Source organism: Phyllostomus discolor, chromosome 3 (assembly GCF_004126475.2).
Source record: "Phyllostomus discolor isolate MPI-MPIP mPhyDis1 chromosome 3, mPhyDis1.pri.v3, whole genome shotgun sequence".
Lineage (NCBI taxonomy): Eukaryota > Metazoa > Chordata > Mammalia > Chiroptera > Phyllostomidae > Phyllostomus > Phyllostomus discolor.
In genome coordinates, this window is record NC_040905.2 from 8873419 (window position 1) to 8896585 (window position 23167).

The 23167-nt window shown below is 45.8% G+C and overlaps 1 protein-coding gene across 5 annotated transcripts in view; it reads left to right on the forward strand.

Moving 5' to 3' along the window:
- The window catches only part of DAB2 (DAB adaptor protein 2), a 48851-nt gene extending 31070 nt beyond the window's left edge, over positions 1 to 17781 (forward strand). For 2 of the 5 annotated variants that reach the window (XM_028523561.2, XM_036020186.1), the window contains exons 6-15: positions 319 to 399; positions 851 to 877; positions 1111 to 1164; positions 1568 to 1630; positions 6375 to 7040; positions 8028 to 8190; positions 12332 to 12964; positions 13542 to 13651; positions 14449 to 14519; positions 16065 to 17781. In XM_028523561.2, coding sequence (XP_028379362.1) covers positions 319 to 399; positions 851 to 877; positions 1111 to 1164; positions 1568 to 1630; positions 6375 to 7040; positions 8028 to 8190; positions 12332 to 12964; positions 13542 to 13651; positions 14449 to 14514 — 1863 coding nt within the window. In that variant the 3' untranslated portion in view covers positions 14515 to 14519; positions 16065 to 17781. The remainder of the gene's footprint in view (positions 1 to 318; positions 400 to 850; positions 878 to 1110; positions 1165 to 1567; positions 1631 to 6374; positions 7041 to 8027; positions 8191 to 12331; positions 12965 to 13541; positions 13652 to 14448; positions 14520 to 16064) is intronic. The other 3 variants (XM_036020187.1, XM_036020188.1, XM_036020189.1) reach the window with 3 other exon arrangements.
- Positions 17782 to 23167: the final 5386 nt, after the last annotated feature.

Below are 23167 nucleotides of genomic sequence, written 5' to 3' on the forward strand. Positions count from 1 at the left end.
GGGAGTGTATGGCACATGGATTATGGAACGGGCTTTCTGATGAGGTCAATACTGATTTTAGAGTAGTAGTGAATTGTTCCTGGAAGTGCCTAAGGAACTTGGAAGATTATCATGGTGTTTCTCATTTTATCTAAGTAATTATTACCCCCGCTGTCTTTTATGGGGATGAGGGTGGTAGTGATATCCCATGAAACAGGGGAGGGTAGTCAGAAACTTCAAGAGAAAGGAAGAAAACAGTACTATTCAGAACGGATGGGAGACAAAGGGAAGAAAATCGTAAGATGAAAATGCCAATAAATATGCTTTCTCTTACTTCAGGCTGAGCCATTGGTCATTGATCTCAAAGACCTTTTTCAAGTGATCTATAATGTAAAGAAAAAGGAAGAAGAAAAGAAAAAGGCAAGTACTACCCAATACAGGTTCTATTAAACTTAAGTCAGTGTTCAGGACCATATTTGACCATTATGTAAACATATAGCTTATCTGGAGAGTTGGCTCCTATGGGGCTTTCCAACGTGTGCAAAGCAGAAAAATGTATTATCTGCTGTTCCCAATAGAGTAATGAATACATGCTATCCTTAGGCACTTCTGATTTCCAGTCCCCAATGCCTGTCTTTTCCCCCTCCAAGCTTCCCATTGATTCTAAAGACTATACACGACCACCAAGTTTAAGTCCAGTAACTACTGAAATCCAGTGTTACTATGAAAAGGGCAGGGGAATGTGGGGCAGAGATAACACGCAGGAGTCTCTCTTGCTCACGCCTGTGAGCCCATAGGTATGTTTGTTCTTTGATTTAAGTCCCTTTAACTATAACGACTAAGATCACTGAATTTGTGTCCTTTTTTTTAGATGGAAGAAGCCAAAAATGCAGTCGAGGTAAAACTGCATCTCCTCTTCTTGTGAATTGTGCGTGTATGATGTGTAGAAACCTTTGTTTGCCACTTGCCCAGCATGTTTTCCTTCTGTCTGATCACTCTGTTCATGACCCTCTGGTCCGGGGAGTCGTGCTGTTGAATGATCAGTACCCAAACTGTACCTGCTTAGCTAGCCAGCACCCTATGAGAGTAAAACTCGCCCACTAAACCCATAACCATTTGCCATCTTTTCAGAATGGAAACGAGACCCTAATGACTCATGATGACCAAGCTAACAAACTGAAATTGGTATGTATGTGACCTTTTATGATTCTTATTTACCTGATCATGGGTTTCACTTCCTGTAGATGTTGTAAATACAAAATCGGCATGAAAGTCCAATTGCAAGAACTATTTCCCTAAACATTCGTATAACATTGATATCAATATACAAAGTAATCTTTCTAGTAAACAGATCTGAATCGAATCCAAATATTTTTAAAGAGTTTGGACCAGATGGATTTGTTTGGGTAACTGTCTACACTTCCTGACCTAAATAGCCTAATATCAAATCTGTATGAGTTAAATGAAAATCCAATGGTGACAGGTGGTTTCCTGCACTTTCCTTTAGTTTAGGAAGCAATATCGACAATATACAAAGTGATCTTTTCTAGTAGACACATCCGAATCTAATCCAAAATACTTTTTTAAGGCTGTTGACCAGATGGATTTGTTTGGGGACATGTCTACACCTCCTGACCTAAATAGTGCAACAGTAAGTGTCTGTTTTTAAATTTGCAATGTAATGGAAATGACGTCTATGACTCAGGTTGGCAGTTAGCCAGAAATCTTGAGCATCTCATTGAAACTTGGAAGGTGACTGCTGATTTTTTTTTTTTGCATAAAGTGTAAGTGGCTACTAGAACAAATTTGTATCTTAAGCCACCATGGGGACCTATTGGCATTAATTCAGATATATTAATATTACTTAGTTAAATCTGAGCAACAGGTCAGACAATGTAGTCCTTCTTGGTATTACTTAGGATGAGAAGGAGGAGCTGAATAATAATTCTTGGCATAAGCCTACTTGGAGGAAATATGCTTGTTAGCTGATTAATTGTAAAGCCTCCTGGCCTCTCCATTTACTGTCTGTTCTTCCTCTTGTGATTTAGCATAAGTGTGGTGTCAAGTAAGACTTAAAATAAATGTGACTCAGTTGCGTTTTAAAAGTTTCTCATGTTTTTATAGGATGCTATAATGTTTTGATCTTAATATTGATTGATTCATTAGAACTTTGTGAGCATAAAACAATATTTTTCTTTACAGATAAGGAAATAATGATTCAGGAAAAAAGCTCATGTACCTAAGAAAAAGGGTTCAAATGCAACACTAAAAGCCAAGTCTCAGAACTTTCAAAGCAGACCTCAAGGGAAATTACCCATGTAATTTTAAAGGGCTTTTTACACCTTCTATTACTTACTGAACAGTTTCTTGAGTACATGCTCCCTGCCAGGCACAGCGGTGAGACACGCAATGTCAGGGACATCATGAAGTGTTGTATCTCACAGAGAGGCCAACAGGAAAACCAATGACAAAGTTTGTTAGTGGATGTTAATTAGAGGGTATTTACCCAGTTTTAGAGGGTCAGCTAATAGCTCTGAGTGAGTTTCTGGACTTGAACATGAGCCAGATGAAAAGGGCATCATTGTCTATCTAGGAGTCTCTCACATCAGGGAATTAGTGAGCAAATCTATATGACCAAGAAGGTCATTGGAATTAAAGCCACAGCAGACGGAGGACTGGGTAAGCCTCACCGCCCCCTGAGTGCGGCAGAGAGTGCCAGGCCTGTGAACCTTTACGTAAATGCCCCGGCCCGGGAGATGAGGAGGAGCAGGGGCCTCCACACTCTGCTCAGCACCCAGCCCTGTGAGGCTCACGCTGGACAACAGCGTTGCACAGGCCCCAGGAATCCTGCAACGGAGATGCCTGTTTAATGTTGAGTGTTTTTTTAAGCAATCGGTACTAACACACTTGTCTACAGGACGTTTCATTTTTCACAATGTTTGTTGCCATTCTAAGGATAAACTTTTTGAAAGACTGGCGTAGAAGCCCCGAAAGGCCCGTGCTAGCTCTGAAGTCCTTCCGATTCCTAGGCAATCCCGTGGATGATTCACCCTTCATCCACGGGTCTTCCCAGAGTAAATTCATGTCTGAATGATGCACTTTCTAAGTATAACTGACCTTCAAACAGGTTTATTGAAGGAGGTCAGAGCACTGAGGCTATGAAGTAGAATTCCAATGGGGTAGGCAAGGAAGCACCAACTGCTTCCTCTGCTTCCGTAGCCTTCTAGAAGTTTCTGAAAAAGGACATGAAAAGCAACATGAGTAATCCCGAGTCTCATTGATATTAGACTTCATGCATCCTGAGAATCTTTGGTTTATAAAAATAAAACTCAAGTTTTAGTTGCACTAACAATAAATTAAAGGGATGAACACCATCAAAGCACATGGTATCTGATAAGTAAGAGGATCTTAACAGTGCTAATTATGTGCTGATCAGACTTTGCTGGTGTGTTCTTACAGAGTGACTTTATATCCATAGGTCACAAAATAGATTTACCTCTGCTTGATAAAACCAGCATGTTTAAAAGTGTCCAAATCTCACCATGGTTGCTGCAGTACAGATGCAGAGAGGAGGAAATCTAAATTACCCAGACTTTATTGGTCATGCCCTGCCCCTCCCCCAACATTTATACAGAACAGTTTTATGCATTTCAAATAAAACTCATGTTGCAAATTATGTAGCATTCCTTAGGTTGTAATTTTTATTGGAAAACCACTTGGACTATATTCTTCCATACTGATCTCAAAAACTTAAAAAAAAAACCTGGAGAAAGCGGGGGAAAAAGACATATTCTAACTTGAAAATTTTGACCATTCAAAAGCACGGTTATTCTCATAAAATGTAAGGCATGGCTCCCTATCAGGGAGGTTAACTGCGGTGCAGGGATGGGATCAGGGCAGAGTTAGGGAAGTGAGATGCCATGAATATCCTGAACTTGAGTGTAGTCAGGGTCAAAGCAAACTGGATCCCCTTGTGGGACGTTTTGAAAGTCGAGCTCATGAAGCTTGTGTTAACATAGGGAGCAGCAGGAGGCCCCAAAAGCTTTGACTGGGGAAGTCCGGGACTTGGCAGGCTGGAATGACAGGTGAAACATCCGTGCGGACAAGAGCGAGGCCACGCCGCTCAGTCTTAAAAGCCTGGTCTCTGCACAGGCACCTCTTGAGTAGTCTGCTGCCCCTCTTACTGGGGCTCCTTAAAAGCGGGGTCTGTATTTTACTTTTCTGGCACCAGGGCTTGTCCCTCAGGTCCTCTGACGGTGGCCAAGCGGATGCAATGTTGACGTCCAACAAAGACGTCCTGAAGCTCTGGCCTGCGGTGGGGAGGAGGGGTGTGTGAGGGGGGTTGTGTTTTTCAGTTGTAGGCTGTGAGCTGGACACATAATCTCAGATGAACTGCAACCCTGCCCTGAGGAGAGCCATATACATTTTGCTTGTAGGGTGACTGTTCAGAAGTCTAACCTTGTGGCTCCTGTTGGGTGTCCTAAGAACTTCTCCCGAAGTATTCGAGAAGGAGAACTCTGCCAGCTGTGAATACCTAACTGTTCTAACTGGAGGTGGCCCATAATAAAGCAATAAATATTGAAATCACAAGCTTTTGTAATACACTTTCTCCTACCTTTTGATTAATAAAGACCCCCTCCATGAAGAGATCTTCCAATCTATTTCTTTGATTTAAAAAAATGAGTTTTAATGACAAGCTCTTCTTCTGACAAATTCTTTTTTTAAAATTTTTTATTTATTTTTAGAGAGGGAAGGGAGGAAGAAAGAGAGAGACATCAATGTGCAGTTGCTGGGGGCCGTGGCCTGCAACCCAGGCATGTACCCTGACTGGGAATCGAACCTGCGACACTTTGGTTCGCAGCCCACGCTCAATCCACTGAGCCATGCCAGCCAGGGCAAATTCTTTTGATTATAAAAAGAAAAGCTGGTTTTTGAAAATTGTGTTTTATGCCTAGCAGTAAAGAGAGCCAAAAGACAGATTAGGTCTGATTTAGGGCCTAGACTTTTTAAAGATGTGCTCTTTTCTCTTAAAACCGAAGAGGCTTATTCAGACCTCCTTTTCACTTTTGAGAATTTTATAGTCCCTCAAGGTTGCTCTTGTTTCAAGGAGCAAAATATTTAGTTGTCTCTTCAGGGTAACGCTAGAACTCCAACTTCCATTTGATAGGTGTTTTTACTGTTCGTATTTCTCTGTGGCTAGCAACATTAAGCATTTAATGGACCGAAGGCGGTCAGGAGGAAAGTCCCTCAGTGTGACAGCGGGTGGACTTTCACCCGGAGTGAATCCTAACTGGTTATAAGGACCTGTCGGATTAACCAAATTTGCTGCTTTGATGCCAAGAAGGATATCTTATCTAACAACTGTGAGTCCAAATAATGATCATACCAGAAAGCGATCAAGGATAAAATTTGTAGAGGAATACATTTGGTACGTCTTTCAGATGAACTCAAACCAGTATCTCCACTTTATTCATAAATTAAAGATTAGATTATACATAAAGATAAATCAAAGAATAGTTGAACTTCTCCACTAAATAGAGGAGATTACTGTTACAACAAAGGTCACTCTGATGTGAGAGGTTACTGTGATGTGTTACGTTAGATTAGGTCACTATTTTGAGTATCGCTTCCTCAGAAAGGTTCAGACCAAAGGGCGTGTTCAGAGGAGAGACCAGGATGAGGAGGAGGAGAGATCTAACTGGGCTAGCACTTTCAAAAAGACCCTTAAATATTTTAAAAGGTGTACGTGACAGTCTGTGATGTGAGAGGAAAATTCCACCCCCAAAAGGGAAGACCAGTTACAGGGAGATATATTTGACCTTCAACTTTATTACAGCCAGAACTGTAAAATATGAATGTATTGGCCAATAAGTGTGCTGGTTTAGAGAGGTGCGGTTCTGTGCCCAGCGGAACCTCAACAGAAGGGACTGCATCGGGTAGGAAGTGGTCTGGGCGTTGGAGATCTTGTCTTCCTTCCCAGCTTTGTAGAGCTAGGTAATCCCTTGGAGCCACTCACAGGTGATTCCCTTTAAGACTTCCAAAGACATGAATTAAAACAAGGATGATGGTGACCTGAGCCTGTCTTAAGGCTGAGTGGTGACATGAGTAAAGTAAACAGCAGTAAGATTTCACCTAATAAGGGGCCAATGAAGTTGAGACATAAATAAAAGGGCACGGGATGGGGGGAGGGCAGGGAGGACCTATTCAACTAGTGAATGCACTCACAGAGGTGATGGGAAGAGGCCATGGTCAACCAGTTAGCCAAGACCAAAAAAAAAAAAAAAAAATCTAATGGGAATGTTGATACTTCTGGTCACTTTATGTAGCTTTCTCTTTTGAAGTCACAAAATGGACTAACACTTCCTTTTTTTCTCTTTTCTTTCCAAATGTGATAGGAAAGCAAAGATATCCTGTTAGTGGACCTAAACTCTGAAATCAACACCAATCAGAATTCTTTAAGAGAAAATTCCTTCTTAACAAACGGCGTCACCTCCTCCTCTCTCCCTCGACCAAAGCCTCAGGCACCTTTCTTGCCCGAGAATGCCTTTTCCGCCAATCTCAATTTCTTTCCCACCCCTAATCCTGATCCTTTCCGCGATGATCCTTTTGCACAACAAGACCAATCGCCACCCTCTTCGTTTGATTCTCTCAAATCTCCCGATCAGAAGACAGAGGATTTGAGGGGCGGCTTGTCCCCTCCCCTGAGTAACGGGCCCCTGAACGGGGACGCTGATTACTTCGGTCAGCAGTTTGACCAAATCTCTAACCGGACTGGCAAACAGGAGGCCCAGGCAGACCCGTGGCCCCTTCCAAGCCCGCAGGCACAGGCACAGCCAGCAGGGAGAACTCAGAACGGGGTGTCTGAAAGAGAACAGAACGGCTTCCATGTCAAACCCTCCCTGAACCCTTTTGTGGGAAGCCCTCCCCAAGGACTGCCCGTTCTGCCCAATGGCGTCAAGCAGGACTTGGAAAGCTCGGTCCAGTCCTCAGCACATGACTCCATAGCCATTATCCCACCTCCACAAAGTACCAAACCGGGAAGAGGCAGAAGGACTGCTAAGGTGAATGATCTTCTCTGCATGTCCGTTGGCCGACTGCATGTTCGGTGTTGAAGGGTGGTAGGATGCGTGGTAGGATGTGCGCGGTCTTCCTGCTGCTGCTGCTGCTGCTGCCGCTGCCTGTGTGGCCGTGGGACAGAAGGCGGGGCGAGGCCCCTGTCCTGCAGGCATCCCTTCCTCTAACCACCCCCCCTTTGGAAGCTTCTCACTCTGCAGTGTCTGTTGCCCCTGCTTTCCGTTCGCATGTCTTGTCTCTTATTATTAACTAAACACACGTTTTTTGTTTTTTTTTTCATTTTTAATGCTGCTATGCTTCTGTACCTCTGGTAAGTTCGACGGTCCCACGGGGAGAGGAGGGCAGGGGTCCTTGTGATTCCCGTCATACCTTCCCCACACTAACCCGCGCCCCGCACACACCCCTCACGGTGCCTTCGTGTCCAACGTGGTGCTGTTCAGTTCTCGAGTTTGTCTCCCGTGGTGAAAGTGGACTGCCGAATCCGCTGTCTTACAAGAAACGTGTATTTACTGTCACTGTTTCATTCAAAATGCGGTGTCTGGATGCTTTTCAAAATGTCATTGGAATATGTCGGCTGGCCTAACGACGAGACCGCTGTGTCAATTTTATGGATTCAAATCCACGAGAATGATCAAACATATTTAAGCTACTTATTTACAGTGGTCCCGTCTTTCCCAGCTCCAAGCTTTTAGCGGATAAGGAGACCAGACAGATACAAACGTGTAAAATAAGTAAATTAGATTTCCCTTCGAGAGTCCATAATCCAATATTCTGCCTATTGCGGAGATCCTCGTCTTGTGTGTTTGGTTGGCTGGTTGGCTTTTTGTAGTAGTTTGTCGGTAATCGGGAACAGTTTCCCTCCGTGGGGTCCCCAGTCGGAAGAACAGAGTAGGAGACGGAATAAGGCTGCATTTCTCTGACCCCGAGTAACCCCTCTCCACCCCTCCCCGCCCCGCCCCTCTCCGCCCCGTCAGTCTCCAGCCAACGACTTGCTGACGTCAGACATCTTCGCTCCTCCCGACTCGGAAGCTCCAGGCCAGGGGTCACCCACCGGACACCCTGCAACCCTGCAGGCCAGCCCTCTGGATCTCTTCAAGACCAACACCTCTGCCCCCGCGGGGCCGCTCGCGGGTCTTGGTAAGTGCCCGAGAGGGAGTCCCGCTTGGCTCGGTGACTTTCACTATCAGGGCGATGGTGAGTAGGGCGAGGGTAGTGTGTGTCCACAGAGCTTTCAGGGACAGTTAGCGACCTAGGGAACCTTTCTCCTACTTGTATTTCTCTACCATCCCACCCTCATTTGGTACCCTTGACTTGTAAATGAATTCGTCTCCTTGAGTTGGCATGTGAGACAAGAAATCCATTCTCAATGTGGCACTTATTTGAACCAACGGACAACAGCTTCCTGAAGACAATTACAAGGGAGTCTGAAGCCCAGACCAGCTTTATGGGAGGAATGGGGCTGAGATGGCAGAGTCTTAACTATCGTCTCTGTTGAAAAAGTAACAACATGCATGTCTTCCATGCAAGTTGCCATTCCGAGATCAAAGCGCTGTCCCCTATTAAACGGATACCCTATTGGAAGGTATCTTGGACCCCAAGAGGGATGTGACTGAAGTCTGAAGCAAGTGTAAGTCGCAGAATGGAAGTCCTAGGTTCCAAGCGCAGCTCTGCCCCTAGGCCTAAGGGGGGTGTGGGGCAAGCTTATATCCTATCAGTCTCCGCATGTGTATGTGTTAGCAGTTAGTTTCTGGCCAATATTTTGCCCAGCTGAGTGCCTTCATAGAGTACGAAGACAAATACTAGAAACCTAGAAAACTGGAAAAGAGCACGGAGATAAGGAAAGAAGTGACATTGTGTCGGAGAACTAGAATGTGCTGGTGCTGTCCTTCATAAATGTGTCCTCGGCTCACGTGAGCCACGGAGCCACTCTGCGGCAGATGCTGGGCAAGGTCACCCGGCTGAGGGCTGGCCCAGCTGCTCTCCACCCACGGCCTCCTGGTCTTTCCCACCCCTGTGGCACAGTCTGCAGAAACCTCGACAATAGCCCTTGCCGTCCTGCTGGGGATTCTCTTCGTATTTCTGCTTCTTAGCACCGCACTGAGCTCCAAGTCGACTTCATCCCGGGAGGCGGTGGAGAGGGGCTCTCTTCTTTATTTTGTAAAATTTGATCAGGGATCTTCCTCTTCATCCTGCAGTCAGTCAGCAGGACCCTATCTCATTGTTTCCTCTGCTTTCCTGCAAAGGAGCATACTGTGGTTCTGTCCTATTACATCTGTCTAAGCATATCTGGAGTAGGGTGTAGCCAGAGGACAGTTGTCATCCAACCGCCCAACGGCCAAAACCCATGAGGGGGTGAGGAGCCAACGTGTCCCAGGGCTCTGCTTGCATTGGTACCATCAGGAGACTCTCCCTGAGCTCTTCGCGTCTCCCGGGCGCCTCCCCTTTCTGCGTTGCTCTTTTCCCTGTATCCCCAAGTGGAGCCGGTTAATGCTTTTCCTTGCAGAAGTGCAGGGAGCTTGCAGGCGGGGCCTGCGGCCAGATCACATCCCAGAGCTTTGTAGTCTAATATCATGCCCTGAAGAATTTTTACAGCCAATACTTAACAAGTCAGCCTGGAAATACAGCTGGACCCTATAACGGTTCATTTATTCAGACGAAGTGAAGCTTTTTGGCTAGGTGCCTCTGCGGAGGCCTCGGGCTATACAACGGCAGAATACTGATGATCCTTCCGAGCTGAGACACGGGACCCAAACTGAGCTCTACAGTGTAGCCCCTGTCCACTCGCAGGGATCCCCCGCCAAACCCTGGAAGGTCGCAGGTCTGGCTTCAGCTGCACCCAGCGGGGGACTCTCTCCCCTGGAGAGCTGGGGGCAGGCAGGAGGAGAGGGCGGGGAAGACGGCCGTAAGAGGGGGCTGGAGAAAGCTGAGCCTTCCGCTTTCACTAGCTACCCTGTGTTTTGATCTAGCATTGGAAGGAAATAAAATTAACTTTGCTTTTTTTTTTTAACCAAAACTCTCCTTTTTTTTTTTTAACCTCTTGCCTCTACCTTTTCCGGGGCCTTAGATATATATCTTGGAAACGCAACACATGGGATCTGATAGATGGGGATGAAGGCTGGCATGGGTATGCCCTGAGGAAGCCTTCGCTTCCCAGCTCATTCAGTGTCTTTCTCTCTCACCCCCCACTTCCGCTAACACCGTCTCCGACTAAGGCCACACATTTCCCTACGGGAAGGCAAGCCAGTCAGCACGGGAGATGATCACCTTCTACCCAATTGGAGCATCCAGTTGGTGTAAATGATTAGTGAGTGACTCTGGGATCAGTTCGTGAAATTTAAATGAATTTGTTTCAGAATGCTAGAAATAACTTTATTCAAAATCAAGTCACTTTTGGAAGCCTATATTACGCAATCTAAGAGAAATTTCCCTTTGGTTGGTTATGAAGGGAGTATGTATACACTTCAGTGTAAATGACATCTAATACTGTATCTGTAAAATAAATATTTGAATTAACATTCCATTAAAAACAAATAGTCCTGCCTCTCCATGCCAAAGAGGCAGAGTAGGAGGCGGGGCTGCTGGCTTCGGAGCCAGCGCGCCTGAGTTTTAGTCTGTCCTGTCACAGACTGTGACTGTCCCAGGGTTAGTAATTAATACCCTTGCACCCAGTTCCCTCCCCTCAAACATAAGCATGTTAATGTAGTAAGAGGACCCTTCCCGAAACCCACGGCTCTCCTTTAGCACACCATATGTGCGCGTGGCCAGATGGCTGGTGCTCGTGTTGATACAGACTTGAATCAACACCAATCTCCAATGCTGGGGAAATTCAAGATGCAGTACCCTGCTACATCAGCCCCTGCATACCCTTTTCAAAATATTTCTCACTTCGGAAACAAAAACATTCCTCACTCGAGTTGGAGGGCCTCAGTTGGGTTAGAAAATTTTCATGATAAAAGCGTGCTCCACTCCAAAGCTCAGAGCAAGTAGGTTTTGAGAGCAGAGCATCATTCTCCAATAGGTCTGAAGCCGAAGGTAGGTTTTCTGTTAGTGGTGACCCTGTAACCGGGTCACTGATACACTCGGGAAGAGGCAGGAGAGAAAACGCCCTCCAGATTTGAACAAGACGGAGGCAATGAGCATCTCCAGAAGAGGGTGTTGAACATGGGAGAGACTTGGATTTTAGTGGTTTGGGCAATTCCTAGTTGATGCGGCCGAGAGGCAGGACACGGAGTGCGTCCCCCTTTGAGATCAGATCCCCAGGCCATTAGTTACCTCGGGCGGTTTTCCTGCTTCTTGGTGTCTCTTCTCCCTCCCCTCCCCTCTGCTCTGGTCTAACTTCTGGCGAAGCTTTGTGAGTGACACATGCAGGGAGCACTTTTATTTGAAGCCGCTCTCCCAGGATAACCAACCTTTTCCTCCGTGTTTGTACTGTCTTGGCACCAACCAAGTGTTTTCATCCTTTTATATAACGAGACCAACCTTGGCAGCGTTTAAAAGCAAGGCAGCTTTGAAAGGGTTTCTTGAGGGTGCAGGCATGTTGAGGCCTAAGGCACATGCATGCTAGCTGGTTTCCATAAAACCAGACCAGAGACAGCCGCCGAATGAAAAGATGGAATCAGTGACTCAGACACCCCGTGGAGCATCTTAATTAATCACTTCGTAATCATCCTGGTTTGTGTAGGTAGGTGTATTCATGCAACAAAGAAGCTGATCCGATTGACAGGCTCTGTTCTAGCTGCATAAAATGCATCAGTGTCTATATAATAAGGGCTCATTTTTTCATAACTAGGTACTTAAGGTAGAAAAAAAAGGGGCTTCAAAATTGCCCTGGCTCGTGTGGCTCAGTGCATTGAGAGCTGGCCTGCAAACCAAAGGGTTATCAGTTCAATTCCCAGCCTAGGGTACATGCCTTGGTGGCGGGCCAGGTCCCCAGTGGGTGGCGCACGAGAGGCAACCACACACTGAAGTTTCTCTCCTCTTTTGCCCACCCTTCTCCTCTGTCTAAAAATAAATAAAGCCTTTCAAAAATATATATATATACTACAAATATAGTTAAAAATATATATACTCTGCAATTGGATGCTAGCAGTACTACATGAGCTCGTTCATCTTCAGGTGATCTCATTTCTCAGGGATGATTTTCCGTGGCGGCCTCAACGCTGAAAGAAGGCATTTGCCACGCAGATGTTGACAAATGCTTCCCAGAGTCGTGTTTTCTGAAACCGAACATCCCCTTCAAGACTATCTCCTGATCAGCCCTTTCTCTCTCTTCCTTCAGGTGGGGTGCAGATGACACCCCCTCAGGCAGGACCCTGGAACCCAGCGTCTCTAGTGTTCAACCAGTCCACTTCGGTGGTCCCGGGAGCCATGGTAGGTGGCCAGCCTCCAGGATTCGCTCCGCCCATGGTTTTTCCCACAAGCCCAGCGGTTGCAGGTTGGAGCCAGCCTTCGTCCTTTGCAGCCTCGACTTCCCCCGCAGCCCCTGTTGTTTGGGGCGCATCAGCATCTGTGCCACCCAACACCTGGTCATCAGCGAGCCCCTTGGGAAACCCTTTCCAGAGCAACATTTTCCCAGCTCCTGCCGTATCTGCCCAGCCCCCTTCCATGCTCTCCTCTCTCCTGGTCACTCCTCCTCAACCACCTCCCCGAACTGGCCCTCCGAGGGACGTCTCCACCGATGCCTTCGTTGCCTTGGACCCCCTCGGGGACAAAGAAGTCAAGGAAGTGAAAGAAATGTTTAAGGACTTGCAGCTGCGGCAGCCTCCCGTCGTCCCCGCCAGGAAGGGAGACCCAACCCCTGCTGGGACCTCAAGTGCCTTCTCCAGCTACTTCACCAGCAAAGTGGGCATTCCTCAGGAGAATGCAGACCACGATGACTTTGAGGCTAACCAGCTGTTGAAAAAGATCAACGGTAAGCTGTCCACTTCTCTGGCCACGGTACCAACCAGTATTGCCACTGTCACAGGGGCCCACAGAGTCCCTCAGAAGAACCGTCTCCCGCCCACGAATGGCCTTACTCTTGCTTCCTCTTAACCATTTCCCTTATGAAGCCAACTATTCACCTTAGTTCTTTCTAAGGCCTGGCCCAATGCTGCCCTCTTGCGACAAATCTTAGGAGGGCTGCCAGGAGCTACTGAAATGCAGTGGGGTCATGGCACCCCCAGAGGGCTGTGTGACAAAGTCTCAACCACAGCCCATGGTCTTCAGGGAGGGAATGCTGAACCTCTTCCACTTCAAGCAGATAGTTATGCGTAGCGTTCTCTCCTGAGCAGGGAGGAATTTCCCTGTGGTAGCGTTCTCTCCTGAGCAGGGAGGAATTTCCCTGTGATCCTCGCCATCCTAGTATACTTTTGGTGGTGATTTGTGTGCCATTGATACAAATTTCAGAAGTATGGGACTTCACTTGCTAAGACAAGCCTGGCTGGGGACTTGTATCTGTATTCAGGGAAAGTTTTATCTACTGACTCCTCGGGTTTTTCACCTTCTAGAACCACCAAAGCCAGCTCCCAGACAAGGCGCCCTGCCGGTTACCAAATCTCCTGACAATGCACCTGAGAATCCTTTCTCTAAAAATTCTTTCAGTTCCTCACAAGCCTCTGTAAGTACCACCTGCTGCCAGCTGTGGCTCCAACAATAGGCCACATGCAGCCACTGCCGCCCCAGTGAGCCTTGCTCGTAGGTGTAACAGCTCTCTGACAGGCAAGGACGTTTGAAGAAGATGTGTCCCTGAGAACCCGCACAGTGTGAACATCCATGCAGACTAGGGGAAGATTGTTTTTGCAGGGACTACTATTCTGAACGTGAGAAATGAGTATCATACAGAAAACACTCTATGTTTCTCACTGAACCTGGCTCCTGAAAGCATTCTGAGAGAAAATCAAATTGAAATACTGTCTTTAAAAAAAAGAAATCTTCCTGGCTGGCGTAGTTCAGTGGATTGAGTGCGGGCTGCAAACCAAAGTGTCGCAGGTTCGATTCCCAGTCAGGGCACATGCCTGGGTTGCAGGCCACAGCCCCCAGCAACCACACATTAATGTTTCTCTCTCTCTCTCTCTCTTTCTCCCTCCCTTCCCTCTCTAAAAATAAATAAAAAAATAAAAATCTTAAAAAATAAAAATCTTTCAGATTTAAGTTCCTGATTTCCTACCCAGGATTCCGTAGCTCATAAAAATAATACTTCCCATTCTGGGGAGGCAAATATAATTTACTTGAACCTTGGCTTTGATGTAAATAATAAATATATATCACCAGGTACAAGCTGGCAAACACGAATCATTGTAGACCCTTCTGCTACCTAAGTGATCTTTAAAGAAATTAGAGAAGTCTTAGTATAGGTTTTTTATTTTTCTTACCACTATAATTATACCTGCTGACTGGGTGGTTGTTTCTCCACAGATGGCTTCGCCTCAACCTGCAGCTCCTGATGTATATGGGGACCCTTTCGGAAGTCCTTTTGCCTAACTTCTGTAAGTAGGGTGACATAGCGGGAGAGGGCGAGGGTGAAATTTTCGTTTTAGCATTGGGAAGAGGTTAAATCTCTGTCATTTGGAAGTAATAGCCATGGAAAATCTGTACTTACCTACTTTGATAATGGCTAGGCTGGGCACTTAAGAATAAATTCTTATCTCTATCAAAAATAGTGATATGCCCATAGACATACGGGCTTCTGTCATATCCTATGTTTTTGATATTTCAGTTCTGTAGGGAAGTCCAGCACAACATAACACAACAGCTTTCTGTTTTGTTCGGGTATTTTTTTTTCTTTACCTTTCTATTTAAGTGATTGCAAAGCATCCTGATACTTATTTGGTTCCCACAGAAGGTCCCAAATCTGTGGACTTTCTGAGGCCACCAAACAGGTCAGCCAAAGAGGTGATGGTCACGCCCCTTCTGCCTCCCAGATCAGTCCTCGTTTCTTAGTGGAGGCCTTCTGAATTAGTGTGAAGTCGTCTGATGGCATTAAATCCAAAAGCGGTGACAGCTGCCGATACCTGCTCCAAAAGCAGTGTCAAGGGCACACAAGTTGGCGGGTTGATTCTTCTCACCAGCAGGTTTCATCTGAAGGAAGTTATTCACGCCATCACCTTAGACTGAGGCCCCGGGAGGGTTCGGCACGCCCCTTTCTTTCTCAACAGCGAGGGAAAGCACCTTGGGCTGAAGCTCAAGGATTGAAGTTAGTGGAGGACAGGAGGCTTTTCTGCATCTTAGAGGAGGTGGAGCACAGCTGGTCGGGGAGAGCCATAGAAAGAGAGAAAGGAACCCAGGCCCATTGATTTCTTCCATCTCGCCCCATCCAAGCGGACCTCAACACCATGCCTTAACCCATCTAGAAGTGAACTGTTTGAAATAGATGTCTTCAACCTGACAGCAATAAGATGGACTTTATTTGCAATTTGGATCATCTCCCTTCCATCCGTTTCGACAATTACAGTGTTTCTTTCAAGTGTGTTTTCATAAAATCTACTTCAGAGAACTGGGTGAGGTTACTGAAAAGGCAAACTCCAGGACGCAACCCCAGCCCTAAGATATCCCCGTCTGGTGCTGAGGAGGGAAGATTGGTTTCTAACGAGCGTCCTGGCGATTGCTAAGGCTGATGAGGCAGTGTGCTGGGCCGTGGCGCTGGAAGTCATGGCAGAGACTCGTTCTCCCCCTCCTCTCCGGGAGAGACAGAGAGAACATGATAAACAGCGCGCACAGCGGTTGCACTAGATTGAGTGGACTGAGGTCCTCAGGTCATGAAGGAGGGATGACCTTGGCCACGCTGCCAGACTTACAGACTGGAAGGGGGGCTATCATGAGAGAAAATAGCTACCATTATTGATCCCTTGGGTTCACCCCTTTATTTTAGGTCTTGTGTTTACTATCTTATTTAATCCTCTTGCATCAGCCCGTGGACATACCATTACTGACATTTTACACAATGATGTGATATTTAATACATTGATGTTCGATCCAAAAGTTCTAACCCCAGGTTTTTGTTGTCGTTATTATTGTTCTCCCTGCTTCTCTAGGAACCAGGCCGCCTGACTATCCGGAGGGGCAAAAGGATGGCCAGACAAAGTGGATAGCCAGACAAACCCTGACCTCTGCCCTTGTTTCAGCTTTGATATATTACCCGTTGCCTTACTTCTTGCTGCCTCTTCCACGTGTAAAATGCCTCTCACTTTTTGTTTAGGTTAAAGCTAAACCGAATCTATGGCTTTAAATAAATTAAGAACCTAAACTCTTCTAGCTTAAGTGTAAATGAAGTAGTTTCCCTACTCGATCCCTCGCCTATTGTGTCCCTGACCTTCTAGAACATTCTACCACGTGCGCTCTGGTTGAGTGACGCAGCCGCCACAACCCCTCAGATCAGACTGCTTTGAATAAATGTCAAAATCCTCACTGTTCACGGTTGTGTGGGGGTTTCGTCTTAGACCAGAAACCCTAAATGTAGTAGGACAAGGCACCTTCTAAGTCTTGCTTCAGACCCTCGCTTCCAGAGAATTTTTACAGTTCAATTGATGCAAGTGCCACTTCTCCCTAGACATGTGGGAACCCGACACACCCAAGAACCTTTTTAAAGATGGCATTTCTGCTAGTTCTGAAGACCATTTGTTTTTTTCTCAAGGGCAAGGTTGTCCTCTTTCCAATCTGCTAGCTCTTGCCAGTGAGGGAAGAGCATTATGTGTCTCTCCTCTCCTTTTCCTTGCGATTCTCTTTTCCGTCAGCCTTACTCCCAGGCTCATACACTGTTCCCTCCCTTTCCCAAGAAATGGAGTTTTGTGGGACAAAAGTTCCGACGATTCACAGACCTGAACCCTCCCCACTTTGTCAGTAATTTCCGATCCCAGTAATTAGAACCGCAAACGGGACAACCTTTGTCCTTTCTGTGGAATAAGGGGCCACCCTCTTGAGCTGTAGTCCCTGAAGAGCAGTTGATGTCGAAGAAAACCTGAGCTCAACTCAGCAGTGAAGGACAACACAGCACAAAGATCAATGTGAATGTGCCAAACATACAAGGTGCTTTATCTGGGGTCGTGCTAGACCTTTACCAAGTGACGGGAAAACTTTTCTTGAAGCCACACTCTCATAACTAGTTAGCAGATAAATAGGAAAACAAATGGCAAACAATTACTTGCTCTTACTATTAAAAGCCTAATGTCTGTCATATTTTTCTCCTCGTAACCTTGGACAATTCCCCAGTTTGTGTTCCATCCTGTTGTTAGCACAGTTCTGAAGGATTTGTTCTTTCCAAAATGAGTCTTGTTTGTTTATGTTGGGTTTTTAATGTCTCTTGACCCCTAATGCTCAGGTTCTGGTGGGTGTTGGTTGACCACGTACAATGTCACCTTCGGATAAAAACGAGGATAATGGCTCAGGATCTAAACAAGATGGTGGCTTCATGAACCTCTGTTAGTTAGCCCCCAGGAATCCAAGCTAAAGTCCTGTGGTTTTCTGTTCAATGGTAGCGAAATAGCTCATTGTGTTTGGCATAATTTTCCATCTGGCTTCCTATTCAGTCATTACAAATGCAGACTTGAAGTAGTATTTTATATGTCCAAATACCTAAATGTACTCAACGGGAGACAATTATTTCCAGGTAGTTGAATTTTTGAAAGTAGAAAAAAAATTTAAAAGTGATGATCAGCCACTCAGTTGTTTTATACATACTTGTTTACTTGTGCACTTTTCTGTATGCAAACAAAGCTATAAATTTACTCATTTCAATAAACTGGAATGGCAGAATCTCATGTGTTTCCATCAGTTTATTCTACCATTCAACCTCTGTTGTTTTGTGTTGATGTATTAGGATCAAGGTATAAAATATACCCCTCTAAGGTGATCAGAAGTTATAACACATTGTGGATTGCCACAAAGATGACGAGAAAATGGAAATCCGTGAAATAGGACCATGAGTAAATTATTGGGTGACATCTTTCAATTCTCCCCTCTCAAACATCTATACCCGCTTCCTGGGAGTTTAATGGGAGTCCCGTGGATTAGCCCTGCACCCGAACAACTTCAACAAATGTCAGGAACAAAAACCACTCAGTAGTGAACTCTTGACTCACACCTGTTACCCTTCACCTACTCTCGTTCTTGTTCGAGAGACACAACCGTGGACCGGCCCAGGCTGGTGCAGGCCATTCAGGGGAACTTCTGTATGAGGTGGGCTGGCTGATGCCGAGCAGGCACCATTAGCAGTAGGATACTCTTCTTTTTATTATTGATTTGAGAGAGAGGGAGGGGGAAGAGAGAGAGATCAATTGTTATTGTCCCACTTATTGATGCATTCATTGGTTGATTCTTTGATGTTCCCTGCCTGGGAATCACATCCACAACCTTGGCATATTAAGACTTTGCAGCCCTAGCTGGCGTAGCTCAGTGGATTGAGCACGGGCTGGGAACCAAAGTGTCCCAGGTTCGATTCCCAGTCAGGGTACATTCCTGGGTTGCAGGCCATAACCCCCAGCAACTGCACATTGATGTTTCTCTCTCTCTCTCTATCTCCCTCCCTTCCCTCTCTAAAAGTAAATAAATAAAATCTTAAAAAAAAAAAAAGACTTTGCTGTAACCAGTTGAGCTACCCGACTAGGGCCTAGCAGTAAGACACTCTGTTTAACTCTTCCCTGTATAAAAGTTTAACACTCTCATGCTTTTCAAGAAGACCTAGATGTATGAGGAAGATGACCCCAAGAAGTCTTAGTGTTAAACTGGGCCTCTCTAGGAATAAGATAAACTGGGCGTGTGTGTGTGTTGGGGGAGGGGGGTCATTGATCGGTGTTTACTGTTTGGGGATATTCAGTATTTACTGCCTTACCTTCCCCCGTACCTTCAGTAACAGCTGGTATCTTTCTGACAATGAGGAGCAGGTAGAGAAACACACTCCGCACAGCAGTGGCTTCCAGAGAGCCACAGGTGGAGAAGGCTGCTGATGAGAACACATTGCAGGAATTACCTGGCTTATCCAGAGGCTCCGCACTGTATCCAATGCCCTGAGCCCACGTGCCGTTTCCAGGTGGCTGAATCTGTAAGATCTGGCCAGAGGTTAACCCTTGCATGCGTGTGCAAGGGGAGGACACTCTCTTCAGCAGTAGGAACTACTGTTGACCAGGCAGAGGAAGGTGTCTACTGAAGTGTCTGGGCAAAGAGGAAACAGACCTCTTCTTCACGGTCTCTTTAGTCACAGGTGCTACTCACACCTGTAGGCCAGAAGCTGAGTGTTTACGGTAACACTGTCCTCCCTGGAAGAGAGTTCTGGTTTGGCATCAGAGAGATCTAAGCAAAAGTTGACCCTGAACAGTCAGCATACCCCTATATTTGTCACATAAAGGTGATACAAGCCCTGGCTGGCATAGGGATTGAGCGCTCGGTGGATTGAGCGTGGGCTGCGAACCAAAGTGTTGCAGGTTCAATTCCCAGTCAGGGCACATGCCTGGGTTGCAGGCCAGGACCTCCAGCAACCGCACATTGATGTTTCTCTCTCTCTTTCTCCCTCCCTTCCCTCTCTAAAAATAAATAAATAAAATCTTTTAAAAAAAGATCATTCTTTTAAAAAATGTGATACAAAGAGAGAAGATAATCTCCTTAAGATAACCTTGCATTTGTGAAGTGCTTGGCCATGTACATGACGTAACTGCATCCTATAGCTATCGTCACCCTGTGCAGCAGGATCTGCTTCTGTTCCAAAGCTGTGCTTTAACGCGACAGCCACCCGCTCCAACCCTTGAGTGAGTGGTTTCCGTGGTATTTCATCGCAGAGCTGCGCTTTGTGGTAGGAAGGTCCTTTCAGTCAGTGACTTCAACTCCTCCATCTCAAGGTGAACTGCGAGTCTAGAGAAAGCCAATCAGAGCAGGTTCTGTGCCTTCCCTGCACTCCGAGCGGGGAGGTGACTCCAGAGTTGACTGACCCTGCAACGAGCCGCTGAGCGAGGACTCTGACCCCGATTCCCGGAACAGGGTCAATACAAAGTCTTCCAGCGAAAGATGGGAGCTCCCCAAAAGCCCCTGGCAAATATTTAATCTGTTACCATTAGAAGAGATTGCTAAATAATAAAACACCTAATTCCTGCTGGGGAAGGTTTTAACTAATTCTCTTCCATTGGAAATAACGAAGGCTCCCGTTCTAGGTTGATCTACCCAGCACGGACACACACAGGGCTGTGCACTGGCCGCAGCCCGTTCACATGCCCTGGGTTACTACCGTGCTAGTGGGCAAGGGCCAGCCACGTGTCAGCTCACCCAGTGAGGGACCGAGGCCTTATATGCCCTTCCTGCTCTGCAACTGGGCACTTGATTACTAACCCTCCCCCATGAGCTGAAACCATCCGAGTGCCAGTCTCGGGGAATATGACAGTATGGGGTCCTCCGTGGCAAGGAAACCGGACTTCTGCAGTGAGCAAAGATGAGGTGCTTATAAAGAAGAAAAAAAAATCCCTGGTTCAGAAAGTTTTCAAGGCAAATTATCCTCATGATGTTAGTCCTGGACTTTTCTGTTGTTTCTCTTTTCATCTGGTTAACATCAATCACTATTATTTTACCTTCGTTGTAAAAAAAAAAAAAGCACAATTATTGCCATTCTAAATTCACCTGGTGACCTGACTGGGCCGAGGCTCAGTCGTGGATGTTTCTGAGGCGGGTCTGAAGCTGCTGCCGCCACCTGGTCCCTGCTCACACGGACTGATCAGCACAGAACCTTTTGCTCAGAGCAGGGGAGCTAACGGACAGGGAGGAGACAGAGGATGGCAGGTGGGTATGACATTTGCCTCCCTGCCTCCCTCACGGACAGACTGGTGTAGAGCCCTGATGGTGGAAATGATGAGGCTAGAAGCCAAGTTGTCTTCTCTTGACCAACGATCCTGGGCACGGGCTGGCAATGCACAAGCCACGAGCCCAGTAGTGCAAATGGACTAGAGTGATGGAAAGGCTCACGGTGGCTAGAATTAGTCGGGGGAGTGAGGCAACGGATCGATGTTTTTCTCTCACCTCAATGTTTCTCTCCTGCTCTTTCTCCCCCCTTTCCCTCTCTCTAAAAATAAAGAAATAAAATCATTTAAAGACATCTACATTAAATGGCTGCTGGTTTGGGCTCAATGAGGCCCTCAAGGACACAGAGTTTTTCCTAGCTTTTCATTCCAACCTTTGTAGCCCTTTGGCTTTCTGCTCTGGTGTTTATTGCCTCATAGTCACAGAATGGCTGCATAGCTCCAAACATGATGATAATGTTCAAGGAGGGCAGAAAGGGAAAAGGCAACACAATTCAATGTCTTCTCCTGGTACTGGGCATTTTAGTTTTTCCTGAGGGTTCCCAGGAGACTTCAGCAATGGCTCATGGCCACGGCCAGGTGCAAGGGAGGCTGGGAAATCAAGCTTAAAGTTTTACCAACTTCTATAGTGAAGGTAGTTATGGAAGAGGCAGGGCTGGCTAGATAATTTGTGAGGCCTAGGGCAAAATAAAAATCCATTGTGCAAAAAGCAGGAAAAGGATGACATTAAGGACGTTAAAGGAAGAACTTCCTTACTTCTTTCTGCAGTCTCTCTCATATCATGATGTATTTTACCTGCTATTTAATGTTCCAAATAAAAAAAATTAAAACATGACATATTCACATGAATTTTACCCCTCATCTTTGACTCGTAAGTGGAATAACTGGCATTCCACGATTTGCATTTCCCAGTTCCTACACTCATGTGAATTTCATTCCAACCAGAGTAGCAGAAACATGGCACAAAACCAACTCAGCTGTCTTTAATTCACTTCCTGACTCATGTACCTCCCGAGGTACACTCTTGTTTACTAATGCATAAAGAAAGGTGGGGGAAAGGAGTTATGAGTTTCTCTCTCCTTTTCTTCTCTCCTATGTCATTATATTCAGCTTAAGTAGATGGCTAGCACAAGAAAGTAACATAAGTAAGAAAGATAGGACAGTGTTTCCTGGCCATTTGTGTTTCTTTTTGTGTGGAAGCGAGTTCTAGTTCAAAGGAGCAGTGTGACTCTCAGAGCTGTCACATCCTTCGTCACAGACATAATATACTTACCTTACATCCATCCACTTTTGCTTCGAGTTACAGAACTTCTGCACATCGTGGGTTCACCTGAACTTGGTGTTTCTGGGGCAACATAAACACTGTGTACAAACGGGGTGACACTTTCATGTATATTTCCTCTGTTCATAGGCATGCTTTTTTTTCCATCAGACTTTGCTTTCAACACAAACATTCAAACCTAAAATTAAGAATTTCAAGATGGCAACCACAGAGCATTCGACCAGGATATGGTCCTTCTGCACGCTGAGCCCTGTGCACTGGGCAGGCGGCACGCCCATGAAGCCAGCCCCGGCGAGAAGGCTTTGGGGATGGGTGCTGAATCGGTCAGTGTGGCTCCCACATGCCCAGATGATAGCTGGTTTTTTTGTTTTTAAGCAGTGTCTAGCAAATTTTTAATGCACAAACTCTTCACTCAATAATTCACTTAAAAATTTACCCTGAAGAATCCTCACACAGCAGATACATGTACGAACATGTTTCTTAGGGGCTGGTTGGAAAATTCAGGGCGGTTATTTTATTTGCTGCCATCATTCCATAGAAGATTATGCAGCCAGTGAAAAACGAATTTCTATATTGACATTGAAATACATCCACAATACACTGTTACGTTAAAGAGAAAAAGATTCAGAATAGCGCATCGTGTTCATTCAGCATATTATGTAGGGATATATAGATAAGTTGTTAACTATGGTTATAATTTTACATGAAAATTTAAATGACTATACTGTACTCTGTTATCTATTATTTACAGGCTTTATAATTATATTTTATTTAAATATACTCATATTCAAGCTTACATTTTTAAGCAAAAAGATAAAATTTCTTTTCAAAGCAGGATCGTCTTTGCCGCTCGCTCGGTGAACAGGTGGTCCTTAGACACAGCAGCGGACTCACAATGCATAAGGCTCACCCATTCCACGGCTTCCAGACTCAGTGTGACTCTGAGCCATCATATCCTCAGTCACAGCTGGTCAATGGGACCCTTAGTAGCAGCCTCCGAGACGGCCTACACAATTCCTGCCCCCTGGTATCCACACCCTTGTGTGAGCAATAGAATGTGGTAGAAATGATGGTTTGTTACTTC